Source organism: Pituophis catenifer, unplaced genomic scaffold, assembly GCF_029215685.1.
Source record: "Pituophis catenifer annectens isolate HBS135680 unplaced genomic scaffold, rPitCat1.0.hap2 SCAF_6, whole genome shotgun sequence".
Classification (NCBI taxonomy): Eukaryota; Metazoa; Chordata; class Lepidosauria; order Squamata; family Colubridae; genus Pituophis; species Pituophis catenifer.
The window spans coordinates 76,624,149-76,651,140 of record NW_027256886.1 but is presented as its reverse complement, the minus strand read 5'-3'; the positions used below and the strand labels follow the sequence as shown (position 1 = coordinate 76,651,140).

Here is a 26,992-nt window from a genome sequence, read left to right as displayed (position 1 = left end):
GAATGATTCACAGGTAAGAAAAAGTTGTTTATGTTCTGATCTAGGCTTCCCCAAAAAGCATGGAGCAGAATCCTGGTCCCGACAAAACCTCTTTTATTAAACAAACAGTGAATTCCTCTCATTCACCTTCAGCAAAGTCTTTCAAGGGAGAATTTACAGTCACAGACCTTATCTGGCTTGGAGAGCTGCCAGGCTGATATCTTCAAAACTTGGCAAAGAGTCTCGGAGGGTCCCAAACCAATTAGGTGAACTAATTGTCTCCTCAAACTCCATTCCCCTTTCATTCCTCTTTTATTCCCTCTGGGAGGGGCCATTCATCATCCACCTGTGGCCTTACTCCGAAGGCGACCCTTGTTCTTTAGCTGTCCCCTTCATCTGGCAACTGGGTTGCCATGCACACACTGGGAACAGGCTCCAGCTGTTTTGTCTCCTCACTGATGTCTGACTCTGAAGGTAGCTGATAACTGGCACCTGGCCCTGGCTTCCTCTCTGCCTCCGACTCAGAGCCCTCATCAGAGCCTTCCCCAGATTCCAGGACTGGCCCATGTTCTTCACCAATCTCCTCACTGTCCGAATCTGCTGCCAGCTCTGCTGGCAGGCCACAACAGTTTAAGTCAGGGGTAAAATGCTCCCGGTTTGGACCGGATCACCCGATCCAGTAGCGATGGCGGCAGGTGGTTCGGAGAACGAGTAGCAAAAATCCCTGCCATCCCCCCATGCCCAGCTGAACCTTGCAATCATCAGAGGCTTTTTTTTTTCATTTTTAAAAGCATTTTTTCTACAACCTCTTTGGCAGAAAAAATGCTTTTAAAAGTAAGAAAACCGCCTCTGATGATCGTGCGGCTCAGCCGGGATCGTCAGAGGCTTTCAAAAGCATTTTTTCTACAACTTCTTCGGCCGAAGAGGTTGTAGAAAAAATGCTTTTAAAAGCCTCTGAAGATCCCAGCTGAGTTGCCCGATCATCAGAGGCTTTTAAAAGCATTTTTTTAAACAACCTCTTCAGCCGAAGAGGTTGTAGAAAAAATATTTTTAAAAGAAAAAAAAGCCTCTGACGATCAGGCAACTTAGCTGGGATCGTCAAAGGCCTTTAGAAGCATTTTTTTACAACCTCTTTTTACAACCAAGAATTTGTAGAAAAAATGGTTTTAAAAGTTAAAAAAAAAAAAATTGGTCACGCCCATCCAGTCACATTAAACCCCCCCACCAAGTCACGCCCACAGAACCGGTAGTAACAAATTTTACATTTCACCACCGGACTTCCATTGTGAAAGAAGGGTTAGAACCCTTAACCAATACAAAATTACAATTTGATTGGTCCTACAGTCTGGAGATAGTTTTTATGTCACTTTCAAGAGAAGCACACCTACAGGGATTGGTCAACCTTTGAAATCACCCTGAAAACTATATAGGTGAGGAGTGGCTGTTGTTATCCATATAAACAAACTAGCTGACTAGACAGAGGAAAAAAATTCAGAAGCGTATACCTACAATCCAGCAACAAATTTATGATAATTAGAGAAGAAAGAAAAATATTCAAATGTCATGGGTAAAGATCAGTGCATCTGAAAGCAGGCATAAACCTTTAAACACAATTTTTAAATAGTCTGCAAAGGAGCCATTTTAGATGGCCAATTAAATATTTATTGTCAATAAATCATGTTCCACATTCCCCAGCAAACAGTTTCACAATAGGAAACATCTTTTTTTTTAAAAAGAAAATCCAACAAAGAAGTTGTTCAGCAGGAAGTCAACAGAAACATTATTTTCAAAATTAAAAAAAAGATTTAAAATAGGGATTGAATTAATTTTGTTGTCAAATTGCAATACTTATTTCACTTATTTGCTCCTCCTATTTTTTTTTTTTAATATTCTAATAGTTTCTCTATATGGAAATAAAAACAGAGAAATACTTTTATGAAATGTTCACTTTTCAACATGCATTTTCATCTGGATGGTTTAAAGTAATCCGAGCTCTCATATATTTTTCTGCATAGAATCAAATTACTGGCAATCAATATACTTAAAAGAAGGGGAAAAAACTGAAATACACTAGGAACGATCAAAGAAATTCAATAGTTTTCAAGTCTCTAGCCAATTAGTCAGTATTCTAAACAGTACTTGAGGTTTTAACACACACACTTGTTGGAAAGCAAATCTCAAAACGCTTGATCTTTTTTTCTCTGTGTTCCAGAAAAAAACATTTTTAATGTCATTGCTTTCCTTTTCAAGTCATCTGAACACAATATGCAAAAATTGTATTATGTTAAAGTATGCCACAGACAAAAGTTTACATTTAACCACCAGTTTCTTGATTGCTGTTTAAGATAAATGCCTGATTGGAATGAGAAAGACAGAAAGAAGACTGCAGCTGAGCAAACAACTCCAAACTTTTTGCTATAAGTTACCATATATATTAAAAAAAACTTTCTAGTTTTAAATCCTGATTGACTCTTTTCCTATCAAAGTCAGTATTTTAGGTAATTTCATGTGCCGTTGATGTCTATTATCTATTATATGTCTATAACCATATATATATGGTTGTATGTATGTATGTATGTATGTATGTATGTATGTATGTATGTTCCAGCATAATTCTGGAGTGCCTCGAGCAATTTCAACCAAACTTGGTACACAGATGACTTACCCTCTGGAAACAAATACTGGGGGTGGTGGGGGTGGTAAGACACCCCTGGTGTGTGTGTGTGTGTTCCAGCATAACTCTGGAATACCTGGGCCGTTAAGGAGAGCGAGTGCAGCGTCCTAGAGTGGCAATTGTTTGTGATGTCAGTTCCTTCACAGCTTCCTCTGGAAAGCCAGCTGTGGTGTTCGCCTACCAGTGGACCAATGGGGAAGCGCCTGATGGATTTGGGGCAAAGTGCCAGGATTATTGACAGGGCGGGAAAGAGAAGCACATGGGAGGGGGAAGGGAGAGGGCAGGGATGATGGGCATGGAAGTAGGGGGAAGAAAGGCGCCTCTCAATGGCTCCCTATCAGACAAAGACTTCGACGTCTATAAATACCCAGGCAATGCCGGGTTACCAGCTAGTAATATATAATTAATCACTGTTCTGTGTTTTTGCATTTTTTTTGTCACAACAGAGGGCCTTTAATTAACATTGGCATCAATCATGACCTTTGGAGAAGCAATGGTCAACTAAAGATGGCTCACAAACGACTCTGGAGATAAGAGGCGCCAGGGAATAAATTGGCTCCTTGGAACTCCTTTCCACATTAAGGAGAGGACTGAAGATCACCTACAAATTTGTTCCATACAATCTGCCTACAAAAAATTCTAACAAAGTAATATCTAGGGTGATTAGGAGTTCTGGAAGCCAGGAGAAAATCTTCCTGTCTAATCCAAGACTCAGTGCCTTGAAAAGGACAGTGGGTTCACTACCTACCTTAGCTACTTTAGGAAGTTGCTTGTTATTGATTTTTCTGGATGTTAAGAACCTTCTGAAAGGCAAGTTTCATCACACTGGGAGAGTTTCCTTTTACTCATGATGAAAAAAGTTTTATGTAAATTTAATGATAACAAATTTAACCTTAATTTTTGAAAAAGAGCAAAAGGGGATGAGACAAACTAGCTAACAGTAAACAACTGCCTAATCAACCAACTCTGACAGGGCAAGCTACTAGTACTGTATATAAAACTAAAACAAACTCCACACCTTTTTAGCACTGATGATGTTACATAGTTTGGTAATGAAGCATCTGAAAACAGACAACCAAGTTCAGAGAGTACACCAATAGAAGACAAATATTCTCTTCTATTGGTGACCAGGCATTATTTATCATACTGTAGACACATTATGCAAACATCTAGCTCTCTGGAATAGTCTGTAATTCAGGAAAAGGGGGAAAGAAAGAGAGGTTGTCTGTGAACAAAGTTACAGTGGTAATGAATGCACCATTGGAAGACTCAAAGAATCGAAGTAGGCATAAATCTTCTTGGAGAAAAAGTGGTTACTAAGCGTTGACATCAACTTGATGGCAAATAATCAGTACTCACCAATCACTATCTCCAGGCCCAAGGCTAGATTGGGTGATGGACCCTTGTATGATATTTAAGTCTTTTAATGATTATTGGGCTTTCTTTTTTTAGACTACCCTGTTTCCTCGAAAATAAGACATCCCCTGATAATAAGCTCAATCGGGCTTTTGAGCGCATGCGCTAAAATAAGCCTCCCCCTGAAAATAAGCTCTCCCCGAAAATATTTAAACGCAGAGATGGAAATCAGGTAAGATGGCAAGAGGAGCCCCATCTTGCTCCACATGCCCCAAATTATTGGGCCCCAAAAATAAGACCAAGCGCTTATTTCAGGATTCAAAAAAATATAAGACAGGGTCTTATTTTCGGGAAAACACTCTATCATCTATCTATCTATCTATCTATCTATCTATCTATCTATCTATCTATCTATCTATCTATTATCTCTCTCTCTCTCTCTCTCTCATCTATCTATCTATCTATCTATCTATCTATCTATCTATCTATCTATCTATCTATCTATCATCTATCCAATGTTTTTAGTTTTTCATTCTTTTATTGCTGTATTTTACAAGCAACCCAGAGTTGTAACAAATTGGATGTTATACAAATTGAATAAATAAATAAATATATCGGGACATACATATTTGTTCATGAAGTTCAGGACTCAAGACTGACTTGAAAGCTTGCATGTGTATATACACAAACACACACACACACATATCAGCAGATAGCTAGTAGTAATGTGCGCTGTAAATCATGTCACTTCCTTGGTCCAAGCAGTGTTTTTTTTCTCAGTCTCTCTTTACAGAGTAGAAGGGCGGGTGATTTAATAGCCACACTATTTATATCAGCCTATTTCAGGCTCAGCAATCTTGACCATACTTATGTTTATTGGAACTAGTTTTTGTTTTTCTGATTGACACTATGAATTGCCACAAAAGCCCGCAAAAGTAGTTTATCTAGCTAGCAGAAGCATCTCCAATTAAGAGCTCTTTTCATAAGACCTCTGTACACATGTTTGCTTTTCAATACTGGAAATTAGAACACTTTTCTCTAAATCTGTGCACAATTGAAATGTCCTTAAGTACAACGCTGAACACAAGATTTGTAAACAGCAATATAATGTTAGTTTTTCAGTCTCTCTATTTAAAAGAGAAATGGTTTTTAAATGGGTAGGGTTAAATCTTTAATATTTGACTATATTTTTTCAACAGAAATCATCATCATCATCATCATATGTAGGATCAAGACATTTGTAAATTAACAATAAAGCGAGAATAAAGTTTTGTTCTATTCTATTCTATAACAGCACCTGAAGAAAAGAAATATCTTTTCGTTATAATACACTTAAGCATAAAGTTTGCTGACTCAATGCTCAGAATAGTAAATAGCGTATTTTTCGGAGTATAAGACGCACCTTTTTCCCCCAAAAAGAGGGTGAAAATATGGGTGCCCCACCCAACTTCTCAAATGGAGGTTTCAAGGGCTGAAAAAAGCATCAGAAATGAAGCTTCAGAAAAGAAGCCTCCAAACAGAGCTTCAGAGGCTTTTTTTCTGAAGCTCTGTTTCGGAGGCTTTCAGAGGCAGAAAAAATAGTTTTTTCTGAAACGGAATTTCAGAAGTTTCAGAGGCAGAAAAAAAAAGCAAAAAAAAAAAAAAAAGCAAGGCACAGTGCTCACAACCAAGGAACCGGTTGCTAAAATTCACCTCTGGGAACAGCTGATTGGGGGTATTCCGGGAGGCCGATCCACCTGCCAATCAGCTTTTTTCTTATTTTCCTCCCCAAAAACTAAGGTGCGACTTATACTCCGGTGTGTCTTATACTCTAAAAAATACGGTAGCATGTCATTGAATGAGAGGTGGGGGGAACCATTACTGCTAATATTTCCTAGGATGCTAGCATCAAGCTCAATATTAGTTCCTATCCAGCAGTTCCACCTTCAGAAACTTATTGTCTTCTAATGGGAAAGATACAAAGTGAATTTCAGTTCTTTATTAAAAATCAATAAGCATAGGATGAAAAAGTTTCAAACTCTTTCCCCCCACTCCTTTAACACAGACACAGAAGCATGCACATACCCGCACTTGTTCTTTTCCTTCACTTTTCTTAAGTGAGCCAATTCATCACTATCATCATCCTCATCATATATTTCCCCCTCTCCCTTCCACTTGAAAGAGAAGAATTCCTTTTGGTAGAAAGTGCAGAATGTGACAGCTACTTAGAAATCACCCAAGTACAAAATCAACTAGAAGGAAATGACCTTTTCAAATGCGGTCTTTAGACAAATGGGATTACACTGTCCAAAGAACCAGTTCGGGAAAGAAGATATTTCTCCTTAATTAAGCCCCCTTTGCTGTTTCTTATGTCTCCTCGCAATGCTATGAAAGGGTGAAAATCAGGGATTTTTTTTTTTACAGCATCATCATCATCATCAAAGAGGACCAGCTCTTCGGCCAGTGAATTGCTGCCACTTTAAGTCAGAGCTGATTAAGAAGGATCTAAGATTGAAGGGTTATCAGGAAACCACTGCTCATCCTTTCTCTGAGAATTCTCAGTCTGGGTGCTTGTTCTCTTGACAATCTGATTTAACCCTTAAAAAGGAACGCTAACCCTGTTATTGCCCTATAGCAAGTTATAGGGATTTTTTTTTTTTTTAAAAGGTGTTTGCATCTGTTCTGACCTAGGCTCCCAGAGAAAGCATCAATCACAATTTTAGTCCCCAAAAAAACCTCTTTTATTGAGACGGCTATGAATTATGGTCATTCACAGCCCGTAATGATTCACAAATAGTCTGTGAAGATTCCGACAGATGTCTGCTCGAGTTGACACAGTCTTTCAGGGTAATGTTGATAAGCACCCACCTTTATCTCCCTTGAAATGCTGCCAGAGACCTAATTGCCAATTAGTTTTGCAAGGCCAAACGGAGCACAGAGTCAAACGGGCTTCTCAGAGCTTGAATTGACTATATGAACTAATTGCTTCCTGCAAAGGGTCACATCTGTTTGCCTCTCTTTTGTGTCTTATGGGAGGGGCCAATCATCTCCAAGCCTTACTCCCGAGTCGCCCCTTTTTTTCTTAATTGTTCTTGCCTTCTGGCAGCTCTGCGCATGCGCGCACTGGGAACAGGCTCACACTTCTGCCTCGCTGATGTCAGATTCTGGAGGCTCCAGAGGAAGCACATAACTACCAGATGGCCCTGGCCCCCTCTCTGCTTCCGACGCAGAGCCCTCATCTGAGCCTTCTCCAGATTCCAGGACTAGCCCATGTTCCTCCACAACCTCCTCACTGTCCGACTCTGCTGCCAGCTCTGCTGGGCTGCCAGTGGGCCACAACAGCATCTCAACTTGGGACAATAAGAACAAATCATTTCAGGCTGGGATGACCACGATTTGAAAAGTGACAGCTATTTGGACTGCTTCAAGGATGAATAATTTCAATCACTTCCAGGGCTACTGTGCCTTTGGTCTACATGCCACAATCAAAGTTGTTTGCTTCCAGGTAACTTTAGGTTTTCAGGCAGAGGTCAAGAGAAAAAAGAAAATCTCGGCACAATCTTTCTGAACTGAAGGAAATGAAGCAAATTCTCCTTTCAAGCACCTGTAGGATTTTGCCACCCCTTGTTAGCATATGGCAGGGGTGTCAAACTCAAGATGTGCTTAAATGTGGCCCGCGGGGCCAGCCTGGAGATAGCAAATTACCAGCCCGTGGTGCCTCTGGCAGTCAAAATGGGGAAGGGGGGCATGTGCCCCCTGCACTATGTTTTGGCCAGCAGAATGCTGCAGGAGGCCATCCAGGCCAAAAACGGGGTGCATGGGGGCCGCGCATGCCCCCCATGGCCCGTTTGGCTGGTAAAGTGTTGCAGGAGGCCATCCGTCCCATGTCCTCCCCCCACGGCCGGCCCGTGGATGAGAGCTACAATGCTGATCCAGCCCTCGAATAAGAAATCCAGTTTGTCACCCCTGCCATATGGTCTCAGGTAAGAAAGCACTCATGCATGGTCTCTTCTAAAGCTGGTTGTCCATCAATGATCAATATAACAGAAATCAGTGGAATTGTTCCCATCAGCCATGGATTTGGCAGCACCAGCTGTAACTTAATACCACAAGACTTAATCCATGTTATAAAATATGTCACGGTCCTACTGCATGCATCTATAAAGAAGCAAAATAGTCACTCCAAGGATGACAAGAGTTGGCAAACCACCAGAAAGCATTTTCACTTGCACTGTGCCAAACGCTTCAGTTGTCCGTCCTGAATGGCAAGTATAAAAAGTTACCATTGCTTGAAAGACTCTGCTCCTGTGGCTCAGGAGAGTTGGACACCTACTCCTTCGATGTTCTTTTTATAGAGATATTTTTTAAAAAACACATATCCTCCCAATAATCAATAGGTATCCTGGCTGTTCTGATATGGCTTATCTCCAGTGACTGCTTAGGATGAACAGACTGTGATTACAATGCAGGTGGTTAGATTCTGCACAGCAGCATTGGGGATTCGTCAGAAACATGTGATTAATCCACCATAGCTATTTTACACAATTAATGTGGCAAACATCATTTCTTTGCATGTTGGCATTTAATGACTATGGGCCTCACAGTTTATAGATTGTTACTATAGTACAGTTAGGCCATGTGTAATTGACGGACTCTAGGGATGCGGTGGCTCAGTGGCTAAGACATTGAGCTTGTCGATTGAAAGGTCGACAGTTCAGCGGTTCAAATCCCTAGTGCCGCGTAACGGGGTGAACTCCCGTTACTTGTCCCAGATTCTGCCAACCTAGCAGTTTGAAAGCACGTAAAAAATGCAAGTAGAAAAATAGGAACCACTTTGGTGGGAAGGTAACAGCGTTCGGTGCGCCTTTGGCGTTTAGTCATGCCGGCCATATGACCACAGAGACCTCTTCGGACAGCGCTGGCTCTTCAGTTTTGAAACGGAGATGAGCACCACCCCCTAGAGCTGGAAACGACTAGCACATATGTGTGAAGGGAACCTTTATCTTTTAATCGACAGACTGGATGCCAAATTGTGATTTTAATATAGATTTTATCTGTTATTTATTGTTTTATTCTAGAATTTTTAACTGGATATTCACTGAGTATTTTTATTTGTTCTAGTCTCTGGTGTTCGACTGTAATAAACTTGATTTGAACCACTGTTTAATATATACCTCAATAGTTAATATTGCTGTGAAGACAGGAGAATGAAGGATTTGGGACAAAAATGAGCAGAGCAAAAAAATATTTTTCCAGATACTGTATATAGTATGAGTGCATGAACGGTGTGGTGGCCTAGTAGTGAAGACACTTGCCTCCCACTCAGAAGGTTGAGAGTTCAATCCTAGGTAGCAGCAGATTGTTTCTCTTCTGGGACACGAAGAAAAAATATCTACTGTGAACCCCATGTAGGAGTCCAGCCACTAAATGCTCAGCTCCATCCAGTTGCCCTGACTCTACCCCAATTAAGGGATTACGGGGTCATAAAAAGGGAGGGTACTGTATATGAGTGCATATTATTATTGTTTTTGAACTTATATTACTCCAATCCCAGTCCCAGCTCCACATTTTAAGGACTTTGCTTGCAATCTTAGAAACTATAATTAAAAACAAGATTTAGTACTGTGGGTGGTGTTCAAAATGTTTAGTAGAATATATGAGATAAATGAAGAAGCAAAGTTTTTCAAAAATACATGATTAATTTTGATAAATCATTTGTCTGATGAGCTAAGGGTGTTTATACAATGCATAATCATCCATTTGAATAAATTAGCTATTGGCTGTTCCCAGAAAGCCAAATAGAGCTAATACTCTGCATTTGTTTTGGCTTTGTCCATCCTCTCTACATGCGTTTGAATATACATGGGACTCTGTGTGATTCCATTTGGCTACTGTTTCACTGTCCTAAAATCTAACTGATTGTTACCTTGGGTATTCTACATGGTTATACAAACTGTTTCTTTGAAGTATTATCAGATCTATGGTCTTTGTAAAACGGACATTTGCTACTCTAGTCCTTTTCAATAAGCTGTACTCTACGCAAGCTTGGAAGAGAACTGGCAAAGGGACACCACCTTGTGTGCTGAATGAACAAAAGACTGATGAGAGCACACTTGTAGATAAGCAGTCTAGTATGACTAATTCTGGTGAAAAATAAACATAAAGCTAAGACACAGAGTTCTTCAGGTTTGAACAAAGAAAGGATCATTATCTCATATGAACAGTATATATCCGTGATGGCGAACCAATGGCACGCGTGCCACAGGTGGCACGTGGAGCCATATCTGTGGGCACACGAGCATTGCCTTAGATCAACTCCAGTGCAATGGAGGAACGGGCTGTTTCTGATCTCTGGGGGGTGGGAAAGGCTATTTTCACCGTCCCCAGGCTCCTAGAAAGCCTCTGGAGCCTGGGGAGGGCGAAAAACAGGTCTACCGGGCCCACCGGGCCATCGCATGCCAAAAGCGGAAGGGAGTGCGGAGGGGTCATGTGTGCATGTGCAGGGGGTGGTGCACATTGAATTATGGGCCTGGGCACATGCGCACACAAACCCCCCCCCATTCTCCCCCCACTTTTGGCACGTGACGGCAAAAAGGTTAGCCATTGGTATATATAACTTGAGTCAAAACAAAATATGTGTGGTTCCCTCATCCCTTTTTCTTTCATCTCTCAAGCAATTCATGAAATTATATTGCCAAAAGATCAATTTTTTTGTCAGAAAACGAAAGACTAGGCATTTTAAGCCTTCAACAGACTTGACATGTGCATGTGCGAACCTTGACGCATCCCGATTAAGAAAGAGAACAAAAACAGAAGCAGAAAAATCCAGCATGTGAGATTATTATGACAGATCCACTGAGTCAAGCCAGCCTCAATCCACGTAAACCTGTGGATTGAAAAATGGGCTCCTGCCACCAAAAATTAGTTCACCCCTGACAAAGTTTGTACATTGTTCTTTTTTTTAATCAATCAATCAATCAATCAATCAATCAATCAATCCTTCTTAACAAACTGTTCTTAGTTGAATAAATAGTCACGTTGTTCTAATTGAGCAGAATAAGAAAAGTAAGACCAAGGATTTGTTCTGTTCAGTTTTATCTTCTGAGCTGATAGAATGGAAAGGCAGTAGTGGTACTTACAAACACTTCAATGGTGATGGGGACGGTGCTGTTGAGGGCCGGGATGCCTGCATCTTTGGCCATTACAATCAAGTAAATGACACCATTGGCAACTTGCTCATAATCCAGAGGGCGGATGACACTTATCACTGAAAAAGCAAGAAAGCAGCGTTGGCAATTATGACACTAGGCACGAGATGAGGGACGAATCTGAACATAATGCTGCACGCTCACCTCCATAACCTTCAGACAAAGTAATGTCAAAGTAATTTTTGAATGCAGAAGCATACACAATGCTATAAGCAATCTGGTTGTTTGGAGAGGAATCTTCATCCGAAGCCTAGATTAAATCAGAAGAAATGCTTATATTGAAACGTTTTTCTACACAATGAAAGCCATTTGGGAGACTTTGAGTCCTTTGCTCTCTCTTCCCACAACCCAACCACCATGGGAAAAATTAGGAGTATCAGGTATGCATCAGTGGTGAAATTCTAATTTTTTTACTACCGGTTCTGAGACCGTGGCTTGGTGGGCATGGTGTGGCTTAGGTGTGGCAGGGGAAGGATTCTGCAAAATTTCCATTCCCACCCCACTCCAGGGGAAGGATACTGCAAAATCCCTATTCCTTCCCCACTCCTGGGGGAAGGATATTGCAAAATCTCCATTCCCACCCCATTCTGGGGCCAGCCAGAGGCGGTATTTGCCGGTTCTCTGAACTACTCAAAATTTCCGCTACCGGTTCTCCAGAATCTGCTGAATTTCACCCCTGGTATGCATGCCATTTTAAACTGACCAAGATTAAAAAGCAGAATAGAAATTAAATAAAACTTTCAAAAAACAAAACAAAACAGGAAGAGTTCAAATGAGACATAAAAAGTAGGACAATTTGATGACCTCCAAAGTGCTTTGGAGCATCTGGAGACATAAAGCTACTTTTTTTGGGTGGGTGGGTGGGTTCTAGAAGTGGGTTTCAGCAGGTTCTGACCAATTCTGGAGAACTGGTAGCAGAAATTTTGAGTAGTTCGGAGAACCAGTAAATACCATCTGTGACTGGCCCCACCTCTATCTATTCTCTGCCTCCCGAGGCCCAGCTGATCGGGAGAAAATGGGGATTTTGTAGTAACCTTCCCCTGGAGTGGGGAGGGAATGGGGATTTTGCAGTAACGTTCCCTTGGAGTGGGAAGGAATGGAGATTTTACAGTATCCTTCCCCTGGAGTGGGGAGGGAACGGAGATTTTACAGTATCCTTCCCCTGCCACGCCCACCAAGCCACGCCCACCAAGCCACGCCCACAGAAATGGTAGTAAAAAAATTTGAATCCCACCACTGGTGGGTTCCAAAGCCAGGCACACCTCTAAGAGCAGGCTGATGGGATACTTCCTTTCCCTACAATATAAAAACCACATCTGCAAAAGTTACTGTAGCTCCAAAAAACGAAGACATATATTCCTAAATCAGGTCCATGATGTATGCGTGTGCTTGTGTGTATACATAAAATATAAGATGGTGACCATGAGTGCATGTTCAAAGCCCCAACCTTTTTTTTTTTTTTAAAGTGAAATGAAAAGAGTTTTGCAAATATCAAGAATCAGCAAACCTGGCTCTTCTCCCAGGTTCTGGAGTAGAGTGAGTTCCTGTATTGTGCTTGGAATTTGTGTGCAGACATGGATAGTCTCTTTGTGTATTATGGATTTTTATTTATTTAATGTAAGCTGCCCAGTCATTCTGAAGTCAGGATGCTTTACATTTAATAAATAATTGTAACAACAACAACAACATGCCTAATTCTGTTTCATTCTCAATTTTCTGTTTTTAAGGGGTTGTGGGTGGGGGGAAGATACCTTTTTGAAAATAATGTTTCTGGAGGTTATGTCATGCTAATACCTAATTTAATACTCTTTTACAAAGGTTTTTCTTTTACAATGGAAAATTCTGCTGGAGAATGAATTTTGGGGGCACAAGGGATGGTTCCACAAGCACATACAGGGACACAAGCGTCAGACTGGGAATGTCAGTTCAAGTGGAATGCATTTTAATTTTTTTAACAGTGATTTCCACATATTATGTACTTTTTTCAATGCAGTTCTTTATATCACAAACGGCTTTTTAAGTTACACGGATACTCATTTCTTCTTCGTTGGCTCAGATAAGAAATATATCTATTTGGAGTTTCTTACCCTCACGCGGACCACTTGAGTGACTGATGGCTCATTTTCCCTCAGAGCTCCTAAATAGGAATCTTTCTGGAAGGTGGGTATGTTGTCATTAACATCCAGGACATTAATCCGGACCCTCCCGGTTGTCTCTTCTCCACCCCCATCTCTGGCGATGACAGTGAGTGTATAACGCTGAGTTGTCTCAAAGTCCAGACGGGCAACCAGTGTGATGATGCCTGAATCCTTGTCTAAGGAGAACCTGGAGCCCAAAACAGCAAGCAATGTATTGAAGAAATAGATTTCAGTACATACAGTAATTAACTTAACAGAATAACACAGTTGGAAGAGACTTTGGAGGTCTTCTAATCTAACCCCCTGCTCAAGCCAGGAGACCCTAATATACATTTCATACAAATGGCTGTCCAGGCCTAGACAGGAAACCCTACACCACCTCTGACAAATGTTTGTCCAATCTCTTCTTAAAAACTTCCAGCGACGGAGCACCCACAACTTCTGGAGGCAAGTTGTTCCACTGATTAATTGTTCTAACTGTCAGGAAATTTCTCCTTAGTTCTAAGTTGCTTCCCTCCTTGATTAGTTTCCATCCATTGTGTCTTCTTCTACCCTCAGGTGCTTTGGAGAATAGCTTGACTCCCTCTTCTTTGTGGCAGCCCCTGAGATATTGGATACTGCTATCATGTCTCCCCTAGTCCTTCTTTTCATTAAACTAGACCTACCCAGTTTCTGTTTCTTCTCCTTGATTAGTTTCCATCCATTGTTTTTTGTCCTGCCTTCAGGTGCGTTGGAGAATAGCTTGACTCCCTCTTCTTTGTGGAAGCCCCTGAGATATTAGAACACTTCTATCATAACACCCCTAGTTCTTTTTTTCCCTTTAAACTAGGCATACCCAATTCTTGTAACTGTCCTTTATAGGTTTTAGCCTTCAGTTTCCTAATCATCTTTGTTGCTCTTTTCTGCACTCTTTCGAGAGTCTTAATATCTGGATGGGAGAAATGAATGTTGAGTTGGAAAAAAATCCAGTAGAGAGAGGGTTAAATGCTACATTCTCACAGCTACGCTCATTTCTCTCTCTTCCATTTACAGTGGATATCTCCTGAGGCTGTTTACAATAGAATATATATATATACACACACGCAATATATTGGGAATTCATTACACATGCTTGAATGTAATACATAGTTTGCTCTTTAGCAGATGAGAAAATCAATCCTCATCTTGCTTTCATGAGGAAGCACAGGAAGTTTGCAGAGGTATTTGTACAGTCAGAGAGAATGAACAGAGGAATTTTACTACAGTTCATTTTAACCTGAACTCTCTGAAGAATAAAGTCTCAGCACATTATTACCTTTTCATCTCAAAATGTATATCCAAATTATTTTGATATTAATCTGCTGGCTTATTTTAAAGGATCTGAATGACAGGACTTTCTGTTTCAATTTTAGGAATTCCAAGGCTCGATTTAGCAACTAATTAGGCTTTCTGTTTGCTGGATTGCTATATTAAATCTATGATTTAATCTAAATCTAAATCTAAGATCAGCAATCTCAGTTACTTATGTTTCGATCCAAGGCCAGTTAGGATGCAAGATGGACCAAACAGTGTTGGCCGCGTAATTCATAATTGATTTTCTGAATTAAAAATGCTGCTCCATGATTAATTAATACAAGAAGTAAAAGTGTGACTGAATTATAGATAGATCCTGGAAACTGACATGAATTCATGCTACAGCTTATAAATAGAGGGTGTGTCTTCCCTATGCCCATTTAATTTGCCATCAACGACTCTCTTTGACCAAGATAATCTTGGCAGTTCAAGCTAGCAGGTTGGCCAGAGATAATTTGGAGCATGTGGGAGCAGCATGACACACATGTATTCCTCATTATGGGTCCATTGCTAACATTTCTGCATTCAACATATTAAAACCTTATGAAATCTCTCCAGATTTCAAAAAGTTGAAGAAGTTCTGGATTTCATACTGAATTGGTCTCTGTCAAAGATAATGTTGATGTTGTACAATATTTACTCCTCTTCCCTGGCATGATTTTTCCTATATACCCTTTCAGAACTTAGCTTTTTTGCTTTGCTGTTTGCTAATTGATTGTTAGGGTGTGGAATTTATTCCTACATTATTAATCTTTTTCTTCCTTGATAGGAAAACAGAAAACAAGGAATTCCATGAATCTAAAATTGATTAATTGATACGTTCCCTAACTTGTTCTTTCAGGTCTCCCAAGGAGGCACCCATAAGCTACCATAACTGAGTCTATCCACATTGCTGATGGCCATCCTCTTCTTTTTCCTTCCACATTTCTCAGCAATAAGGCCTTTTCCAGAGACCTGGGTCTTCACATACTGTGTCTGAAGTAGGACAATTTGAGCCTGGTGATTTATGCCTTGAATGAGAACCTTGGGTTGATGTGTTTGATGGTCCATTGGTTTGTTTTCTTAGTTATCCATGGTATTCTTAGGAGTCTTCTCCAACACCAAGGTTCAAAGGCATCAATATTCTTCCTATTTCCAACACCAAGGTTCAAAGGCATCCAAAGTTCTTCCTACTTCTTTAAAGACCAGCTTTCACTTCCATGAGTGCTCTACCATGTGCTAGTCTATGGCATATTTTGTGGTTGCTTGTTGCTTTACTGTTGATGGTTGATCATAAAAGGTACAAGTTATCCACCACTTTACTACCCTGTTTTCCCCAAAATAAAACATCCCCTGATAATAAGCCCAATCGGGCTTTTGAGCACATGGCAATAAGGCCAAGCGCTTATTTCAGGGTTCAAATAAAATTATATTTTTGGGGAAACAAGATATCTTCATGGTCAATTCTAATTAGCACCTCATTTACTGACATGATTTTCAAGGCATTGAAACCATAAACCTAGCTCAATGAAACAATGACCAGAACAGTGTGAGGATTTTATTTCAATTTAACTAATATAAATGAAACATTATATTAAGGTTACAGCAGAAAGATCAAAGAATACCTTTAATAAAACACCTACCTGTCTGGATCATCACTGAAGTAATAGCTCACTTTTCCATAAGAGCCCACATCATTATCTGTAGCCTAAAAATATAATAAACATGAACAAAGAAAACAATGTAGATATTTATAATTCAGATCTCAAAAATAAATCCCTATTTTTGTTGCATATTAAAAGTCTTCCTAGGGATGCGGTGGCTCAGTGGCTAAGACGCTGAGCTTGTCGATCGAAAGGTCGGCAGTTCAGCAGTTCGAATCCCTAGTGCCGCGTAACAGGGTGAGCTCCTGTTACTTGTCCCAGCTTCTGCCAACCTAGCAGTTTGAAAGCATGTAAAAAATGCAAATAGAAAAATAGGGACCACATTTGGTGGGAAGGTAACAGTGTTCCGTGCGGCTTTGGCGTTTAGTCATGCCAGCCACATGACCACGGATACGACTTCGGACAGTGCTGGCTCTTCGGCTTTGAAACGGAGATGAGCATCACCACCTAGAGTCGGGAAGGACTAGCACGTATGTGCGAGAGGAACTTTTACCTTTACCTCTTTTCTGATCCAGAAGTCTAGGAAATGTAGCTCAGTGAGCTTGGAGGCCAGGAAAGATTGCTTTACATCAGGGGTGTCAATCTCAATTTCATTAAGGGCCATATCAGGGTTATGTTTGACCTCGGGGGGCCAGTGTGGGCGTGGCCAGAGTGGGTGAGGCCAACTTGATGTCACTCGTGTTGGGGGGTGCCTGTGGTGGCCCAAGCACTCTGCCAGTGAAAACAGGCTCCCAAGCTCCGTTTTCGGCTGCAATGGCCTCCTGCAACCCTGTCAGCAAAAATGGAGCTCAGGAGGACTGCACGTGGCCCTTCCGAGCTCTGTTTTCACTGGCAGAGGTACCATGGGCCAGTCTTTCGCTGTTTCCAGGGCAGCCCCAAGGGCCAGATCTAAGCACCCTGCAGGCCGGATTCGGCCCCTGGGCCTTGAGTTTGACACCCCTGCTTTAGATTATCAAACCAAAGAAGCTTGATGAACATGAACATGTCCTTATGATAAATCATTTTTACATCAAGAAAACCCCTCAGTTATTTGGCTGATAAATCAAATACTTTATAAACATCCGTATCATATCTACCGAAGAGAAGCATCCTCGACGTTTTGGAAAAAAACATTAGTGACAAATGCCTTGGAAGAAGAACTGTCATACTTGAATTGTATTAGGCATATTTATTTTTGGGAATAATAATAAAAACAATTGAAACCTTGTGAGATACGTCGTCCTTCTTTTTTGTTGTAATTTTGTTCACCTAGGGCAGGGGTGTCAAATTCAATTTCATTGAGGCTGCATCAGGGTTGTATTTGACCTCAGGGGGGGGCATGGCCAGGGTGGGAGTGGCCAGCTTGACATCACTCATGTCGAGGGCACCTGTGGTGGCCAGAGTGCTCTGCTAGCAAAAACGAGCTCCCAAGCTCCGTTTTCGGCTGCAACGGCCTCCTGCAACCCTCTGCCAGGCCGCACGCAGCCCTCCCGAGCTCTGTTTTCACTGGCAGAGGCACCGCGGGCCGGTTCTTTGCTGTTTCCAGGGTGGCCCCATGGGCCAGATCTAAGCACCCGACTGGCCGCATCCAGCCTGCGGGCCTTCAGTTTGACACCCCTGACCTAGGGTATCTATTGTATGCTTCCAAGAGTGATCTTGTGTGGGATGGGTGGCTAAATAAATTAGGCAGATAGGTAGATAGATAGATAGACTAACAGACAGACAGACAGATGAATATCTGTGATTTCTTGTTTGCATACCAAGCTTTCATATTTGGGGTAAACTGAACACCAAATGACAGAATAACTGGTCAAATCCGTATCCATTCTAAAGATATGCTATTATTTTCTATCCTTGTGAAGAAATATGAAACAAAATATGCTCTTGGAGATAGATAATGTTTATTAGATCACATGCTTTTTCTAAATATTTCAAGATCGATATGAGAGATGTTAAAAATTTGTCCAAAAGATACGGGTAATCAATTTGTCTCTGCTGATTTTACATGTACGAGGAAGATTTTATTTATTCATTTTTAATAAAATTTGTCACACGAATTTGATCAGCAACGTCCTGACAACGTCCTAGGCAGGGCAATGTCTATGTAACAAAAAGCCAACAGGAAAGACCTCATTCCCCATTGTGAAATCCTTACAAACCTTCAGAAGCTCTGACTGACTCTTCCATGTGGCTCTAATGGCTATATAAAATATGCATGACTAGCAGCCAAGACAAAGGGAACAAAATTGTATTTTGAAATGAGAAACTACCCGGCTTTTTAAATCTATCTTTTTATTTTCTAAATTGATTTCTGCCAGAGTATCTTGAAGTCTGACAGATGTGAACAAAAGCAGAACATGCTAGAATTCAGAAAGGTTTTCTGAATGGCCCAGAATAAATTCCTACTCCGTGACTTCTTTGATTTATCTACGGCCTTGTAATTTTTGAAAAGGCCATTAAAATTTGAATCCTTACAGGCTTAATAACGAGGCTTGAATGACAAAAAGTGCAGAATGTGATAAGGTTGACTTGGATCCTTTCACAGCACAGACTTAGAATAGAATAACAGAGTTGGAAGGGACCTTGGAGGTCTTCTAGTCCAACCCCCTGCCCAGGCAGGAAACCCTACATCACTTCAGACAAATGGTTATCCAACATCTTCTTAAAAATTTCCAGTTCCACTGTTCCACTGATTAATTGTTCTAACTGTCAGGAAATTTCTCCTTAGTTCTAAGTTGCTTTTCTCCTTGATTAGTTTCCACCCATTGCTTCTTGTCCTACCCTCATGTGCTTTGGAGAATAGCTTGACTCCCTCTTCTTTGTGGCAGCCCCTGAGATATTGGAACACTGCTATCATGTCTCCCCTGGTCCTTCTTTTCATTAAACTACACATACCCAATTCCTGTAACCGTTCTTGTCCTGATGGCACAATTTTTCCCTGCTGGACACTCCACAACACTGCTTTCAAATTATCCTGTCCATGAAGGAGATAGTCCTTAGTGGTGGAAGTGTTAAAATAGCCTTTCTCCCTTTATTCTGATGCTATCCAAGGAGAGGCTGAAGGCGTATAAAATTTGTTTGCCTTTGTCACTGATGACCTTGGATGACTGTCAGTGGCTGACAGCAGAGGCCACGGAGACAGGAGAGGAACAACAAATGTCATGTCCGGTAGTTTAACACTGTGGCACATGCAGGACAATTTGCAACTCTCTGAAAACCCAACAAAATGTTTCAGCTAGTCAGGAATCTTTCTGTGTCTCTTCTGACTGAATAGCACTAGTTCCGGAAGCATGCTGTTCAATCTAATTGTATCTTCCATGCAATTTTTCATTACTCTGCTAAAAAAAATACAAATCTTAATTGAAACAATTTGTCATGAAGTTTTAACAACTGCCTTGATTTTGTCCTCAAGATCATTTCGGGCACTTCATATGTTTTCTATTGCATGTACACAGAGACACAACCATATAGACAGCAGGTTCACAACCCAAAGGCATTTTTTAAAGTCGCTTTTCCAAATGGAATTTGATTATATTCTATAAGTATTTTTTTTTTTAAAAAAGGCAGCAAGGATTAACAAATGTTTAAACAAAAATGGCAAAAACCTTCCTTTGCTGAAAAAAAGTATATTTCAGCAAGTGGAGCATACTGATATCTATATGGGGCTCAATTAAGATTTTACTATGTTTGTTAGATTTATATCTTTTCTTTGCCTATACACTCGTTTTCCTTAATCCTTGATTTAACACTTGTTGCTTGGTCTGACCTCAGTCACTAAGATGCAATGGAATACACAATTACAACTCTGAACCAGTGGTAGAATTCAATTTTTTTTACTACCAGTTCTGTGGGTGTGGCTTGGTGGGCATGGCAGGGGAAGGATACTGCAAAATCTCCATTCCCACCCCACTCCAGGGGAAGGATACTGCAAAATCTCCATTCCCTCCCCACTCCTGAGGGAAGGATATTGCAAAATCCTCATTCCCTCCCTACTCCTGAGGGAAGGATATTGCAAAATCCTCATTCCCTCCCCAATCCTGGGGGAAGGATACTGCAAAATCTCCATTCCCTCCCCACTCCTGGGGAAAGGATATTGCAAAATCTCCATTCCCTCCCCACTCCTGGGGGAAGCATATTGCAAAATCTCCCATTTCCACCCCACTCTGGGGCCAGCCAGAGGTGATATTTGCCGGTTCTTCGAACTACTCAAAATTTCCACTAGCGGTTCTCCAGAACCTGTCAGAACCTGCTGAATTTCACCCCTGCTTTGAACCCCTTTCCTGGCATTTATCCTGCTCGGCCAGCTGGAGGCATTGAGAGCTACAATTTCATCTGGGAGGGACTATTGCTACAACACGGCCTCGTAAACATCAGACTTCAGCTTTCCCTGGCTCAGAGCATAACTCTAGGAAAGGGACCCTAGAAATCCTAGACAAAATGTGTTCTGCCTCATTAGGGAGAAAGTTAATGAGGTAGCTGTTTCTTCATGATCTACACTAGCCTTCCCTTTTGCGGATAGCTCTATCAAGCTGCTGCAGGTTAATGTGGTAATTTCAGTGGACCATGGGTATCGAGATGGCTTGTCAGTCACAATCCTCTGAGGCCATGCCAGTTGGCCAGAAGGGCGAGATACACAGACACAGTTCCACGCATCATTTTAATTTTCATTAAAAAAACAGTTTCCAAATATAGCTCAGCCATTAGAGAAAAAGCTTAAAAAGATTACTGGGATGATTATTTTTAAAGGACTAAATTATTCAGGCATTACCACCTGTTTCAATTTTCTTTTGTTTTTGTTCATTCCAAGTATATTCATCATTGAATGAGTTTGCCAGCTGCAGTGTCAAAAGAACAGAAAGTGATGAACCTTCAGCCCCAAGCAACAGTTTTAGTAGACCTGGGATATAATTTCCTGTTTTTTATACAGTGCTTATAAAAAATCCCATTAATATAATTGGTTAAGCAAAATATTCTAAATACTACAAAAATAATCAAGAGGAATGCGGATGTACTGTCAATATAGGCACTTCAACTTATTAAGATGTCTTGAGTTTCATGTAGTTTTGTTTACACACTCCAAGCAATTGCAGTACAAGAAATCATATTTACTAATTAAGGAGAATTTCTTTCACAATTAAACATTTTCTTTGGGAACTTGGAAGATGGAACATAGCAGCAAGAAGTATAAAAAGAGACAGATAAAAATATTTTTCTCCGTCAAGCCAAAGTGATGTTAATAATGGCCAGTATCAATAACCCAACTATCGGAATACAATACAAATACAATATCTGTACAAATACAGATATGTTGTGTTCCTCTTTGAGAAACTGGTTTAGGGTATGAATTTCTTTTTGGATCGCAGTTCTATTTTTTGATTGACCATACTTGAGATGCATCCCAGAGAAACTTCAGATGTGTCCATTCTTGTATCTCCCAGACTGGTTGGAGTATGTATGTTGTAGATCAAAATGCAATCACCTCTTTGCCTACTTTCCCTTCCTTGGGGAAAGTCTTCTCCCCAGATGTTACTGCTTTGAGTGCTATCTGTAATGGAAGCACAGCTGTTACTAGGAAAAGGTCTTATTCAGTGATGGAATGGAAATTATGGTACTCTTTCCAAAGAAGACACACTTACTATAACTTATACTTTCCTGTCTGGTTATAAATTTGAAATGTAATACTTTGTACAAAGGTTTCTGGAAGAAGAAGAAATGTTATGGATGGTTCTAACATTGTTAAAAACAAGATATTATTTTGTATTGGATGGTAATAAAGGTGTCCATTAACTCTCTTGAGCTTGAACAATATTTGCACACTCCAAGATTTAGTTAAAGTTTCTCTCACTAATATTCTGTAATTCTTGGGGAGGTCTATACCACACTTTTAACATCTGCTGACTTTAGAAAATGTGAAGGTTTTCAGGTTTAAGTGCACAGAAGCCCTCTCCAGTTTCAGTTATCTATTTTGGGAATCAAAGATATCAATCTTTTTCCTGTACAGAGGAGAATTTTCAGCCTGTCACCTAGATAATCTTAGAGAGAGGAAATGCATAGGGGTTATGTTCTTCCAGAAATAATGAATTGCTGAAAAGAACACATAATTCAGTTGATGCCATGCATTGGATTTGAGAAACAAATTTAGGGTTTCAAATAATTTTGTGCCCTCCCACTTTTTTTTTTAAATTTGATTTATATGCTGCCCTTCTCCAGAGACTCAGGGCGGCTTACAATGAGTTAAGCAATAGCCTTCATACTTTTGTATATTTTTACAAAGTCAGCTTATTGCCCCCACAAACTGGGTCCTCAATTTACCTACCTTAGAAAGGATGGAAGGCTGAGTCAACCTTGAGCCTGGCAAGATTCGAACTTACTAATTGCAGACAGCTGGAGTTAAATTACAATGTATTAGTCTGCTGAGCTATCCAGGCTCCTTACTTTAGAAAACATAATATTTGCACTTCTTTTATATTTGTAATTCCAAGTTAAGGGATTTCTTTTGATCAATTGCAATCACTTCCATGAGAAGGGGGAATAGATGAATCTATTTCAGATCCTTGTCAGTTTCATCTTCATCTACTCTGTCCCTCTTTTTTATTTATTTATTTATTTTTATATGCCGCCCTTCTCTGGAGACTCAGGGCTGCTTACAGTGCATTAAGCAATAGCCTTCATACTTTGTATATTTTATACAAAGTCAGCTTATTGCCCCCACAAACCGGGTCCTCATTTTATCCACCTTACAAAGGATGGAAGGCTGAGTCGACCTTGAGCCTGGTGAGAATTGAACTCGCAGTAATTGCAGGCAGCTGGATGTTAAATGCTGCCTTAGTAGGAGGCATTAGCCTCCTACGCCACTCAGGCTCCTATTTTAAAGGCACGCACAAAAAGGCCTGTTGAAATCTACACAAAGGCCTATTGAATCTACACATTTTCTCAGAGGTCATACATACATTTCCAGAGTTTATCTAAAGAAGAAGTTTTAATGCACTTTCCTATAGTGGAAAACCAGATTTCAAAACTCGTAGGTGTACAAATTCCATTGAATTTCCAGTGCCAAGCAAGAGAATTGTTAAGTAAGTTTCGCACAATTTTACAACCTTTCTTATTAAGTTAGCAGCACAATCGTTAAGTAAATTTGGCTTCCCCATTCACTTTGCTTGTCAGGAGGTCACAAAAGGTGAACATATGTCTCTAGGAATGCTGCAACCATCATAAATAAATGCCAGTTTCCAAGAGTCCAAATTTTGATCAGGGATGTGGCAATGTGCAAAGTGTGGGAAAACAGTCATAAGTCACTTTTTTCAGGGCCGCTGTAACTCTGAACGGCCACTAAACACGGTAATAAGTCGGGGACTACCTGTATGTTAAGTAGGACCACTGAAAAGATTGCTGTCTGTGTTTGTGGATGATTTTTTCTTTTTTTTTAAAAAGAAAAGGCAGCAATGAACAAATTCGAGGGAGAAAAGCACAAGGACAGCTGCTTGTTCGTTCACCCATCGTGCTGTCTTTCAAGCTGCCAGTGATGGATCTGCCCCCCATACCGAGGTGGCTAACATTGTGCATAATCACCTGTTTTCAAAAACACCATTGCTCTGCCAAGGCGAAATACATTTGACACGTTCGCGCTGTTATTGTCATGGCAAAATGGATGGCAGAAGCCGTCCCCGTTTGCTTTTTCAGATCACTTCAGCTCCCCTTTTCTCAGAACAAACTCCAGGAGGATTATTTTTCATTTGCACCAGTGTGAACTGGGACGGGATCGAGACGAGTGGGTCTTTAAAAAACTGAATCATATGCAAGCTTATGCTTCTTATAGAAGCGCCCAGAGAAATAAAGCTGTTTATTGATGTTTGACAGAAGGCAACACAGAACACAACCCCGATGGCTTTAATTGGCAGATTTTGCCATTTTCATTTCATTGATTTATCTGATTCTCTAGTACAGCTGAAATTTCTTAATGGGCAGAAAAAGCAAAACTGCCAAGAAGAAATCTAAATCCAATTGTCAATGAGAGTGAATCCCGTGGTGTAATAAACTCGGGAGTTTGATGTGGCTCATTGTTGCTCTCTAAATCATCTGGAAAGTTGACCCCATGCAGAGAATCCTGAATAAACCAGCTCATGTTTTCTTTCATATCCCAAGGACCAGATCCTTTCTGAAATTATTCCTTCGCATTAGCATTCAAAACAGAGTCTTTTTGAGTTGCTGGGTATGTCAACAGGATTAGCAAAAGAGTGTATTGCTTGATTAGGAAACCCAACAATTTCCATCTCTCTTTGTTTAAATAAAACTAAAAATGAGAAGATAGCCCTATGTGTTAACATCTAAATAAAGAAGCAGACTATTCTCTCCCAGGTTTTCTAAAGTGATCTTTGTGCATCTCAGAATTGCAAGATCCTGCTCAAACAGGCCATTTGTAACTATCTTACTTAGACTGACTTTACTGGTATTAATCAAGGAGAATATTTGTAGCTCAGGGTTGACAGGAGGGATCCTAGGTAAAAGCATCAGTGCTAGTAAGGAGTGCTGTTGCTGTCAGTTTTATATTCTAGACCAGGCAAACCATTTTGGCAGTGAGTGCCCAAACTGGAATGTGTGTGCATGCGCGCGTGCTGGAGCACCAGAAACCCGAAGACCGCATGCCTGGGGTTTTTTTTTTGTTTTTGGGGCCGTTTTCCAGTTGTTCTTCAGGCTGTTTTCAGGCCGTTTTCCGGTTGTTCTTCGGGCTGTTTTTCAGGTGCTCCAGTGCTCACGAAGACCAGCTGGCCAGCGCACATGTGTATGCTGGAAACCAGAAGAGCAGCTGGCGATGGTGTGTGTGCCCACAGAGAGGCCTCTGCTTGCCACCTCTGGCACATGTGTCACTGTTGATGGAGGTGGCCTTAGAGATTCTTTGATTGGGCTGTTTGCTGTTGGCTTCTTTGGCAGTTTCTTGACTGGGATATGGTTTACTTGATTGTTGATCTGATGTTAACCTTGGAGATAATCTATGCCGTGATGGCGAACCTATGGCACGCCTGCCACAGGTGGCACGCATAGCCATATTGGTGGGCACACGAGCTCAGCATGGGCTGGGACTGGAATTTGTCAAACGGACTGTTTGACCTCTCGGGTGGGGAGGAAGGCCATTTTCGCCTTCCACAGACTCCTAGAAAGGCTCTGGAGGCTGGGGACAGCAAAAAATGGGACTTTTGGTCCCATCAGAAGTTGGCAAACGGGCCATTTTCGGCCTCCGGAGGGGTGGGAAAGGCCGTTTACACCCTCCCCAGACTCCTAGAAAGGCTCTGGAGACTGGGTAGAGCAAAAAACGGACTTACTGTGCCATTGCATGCCAGGAGCGTGGGGAGTGTGGGGGGGCTTGCTCATGCATGTGCGGGGGCAGGCCCATAGAATTATGGGTGTGGGCACGTGCACGACCCCACCCGCTCCTGGCACGCAATGGCAAAAAGGTTAGCCACCACTGATCTATGCTGATCTGAATTTATTGACAATATACTATAGTTCTACAGCTAACCTATGTGTTTTCAGCATGTTTGTAAAGGTTCAATAAAATTTCTATGCCCCTAGGAGAGATAATAGGGCATCCGATTATAATTTGTTTTCCTGAAGAATCGTTGAAACATCAAGGTGGAAACTAAATTCCTTTCCAGAGGGTTAGTATGTGAATCTGTTAGGGAGGAAAACATACTTTTATCCTTAAAGTGGTGATGATTCTTTTTCCTCCCTATCAACAGCCTGCCTATTTTTTCCTCAGAATTATTTAACTAGAGTCTTTTTTCATTAGTAATCTACTTTGTAGATTTTGTACTTTCTACTTTGTATTTTGTAGATTACTTAGTCAGAAAAAATATATAATTTGTTCTTACAAGCTGCTAGATTCCAAGTTAATATACAAATAGTTGTATCATTCCTGCAGGAGAACAAAAAGAGAAACAAATTGGGTGAGAATTGTAATGTGTGCCATTCAACCGTCCATCTGAAGATATAATTAGAGCTTCAAATTTTCCTTGAAGACTCTACATACATTTTTTATGTTTTATTTTACCAAAACAATGTGATTCTTCGCCAGGTTGACTACTTTTTATTTTTTGGTGTCCCTCTGAATTTTCACCTGGCGCTCCTGTGGACAGGTGTTAGGGTCATCCATCTTAGGTTCAATGTACCTGGGGATCTAAAGACCTCCAACTTTGATTGACTTTGCTGGGATTGAGGTATTGCTAAACTGTTTGTGGCAGTGGGTTCATCCAGAGTATTGGAGAATTTTCTTCTGAGAGGTTCTGATAGCCTGCAATCCATTTGGAGGAACTGTGGCCTGAAAGAGGAGCAAAATGTTGGTGTGGCATGGATCAGGACTTACATCAGAGGAGAGACAGCTTCTGTTTGGAGGCAGCAGGTTCAATCCCTATATATCTCTTACAATTGGAGGATTGTTTACATTCTGGTTGCTCTTCTGTGGAAAATCCTGAGTTAGGTCAAAATCAGAGGTGGTATTCAGCTGGTTTGGACCGGTTCACCCGAACTGGTAGCGGAAATCATGGGCCCGCCCACCCGCTCTGACTCAATGCCATCCCATTTAGGCATATTTTGAGGCCGGGCACATGCTCGGAAGGTGCGCATGTGAGGAAAGCACATGCCCAGAAGACAGGCAAGTGCACGAACCAGGTGTGCACATGCATGAAGCAAGCATGCGCTTGTGCAGCGAAC

General features: G+C 41.0%; 1 protein-coding gene across 1 annotated transcript in view; it reads right to left on the bottom strand.

Annotated features, from left to right (window-relative positions):
• The window catches only part of CDH23 (cadherin related 23), a 639,510-nt gene that overhangs the window by 222,863 nt on the left and 389,655 nt on the right, over window positions 1-26,992 (bottom strand). The window contains exons 14-17 of the mRNA XM_070946306.1: window positions 16,289-16,353; window positions 13,284-13,521; window positions 11,341-11,446; window positions 11,128-11,255 (exon numbers count right to left, since the gene is read on the bottom strand). Of these exons, the coding sequence (XP_070802407.1) occupies window positions 11,128-11,255; window positions 11,341-11,446; window positions 13,284-13,521; window positions 16,289-16,353 (537 nt within the window). The remainder of the gene's footprint in view (window positions 1-11,127; window positions 11,256-11,340; window positions 11,447-13,283; window positions 13,522-16,288; window positions 16,354-26,992) is intronic.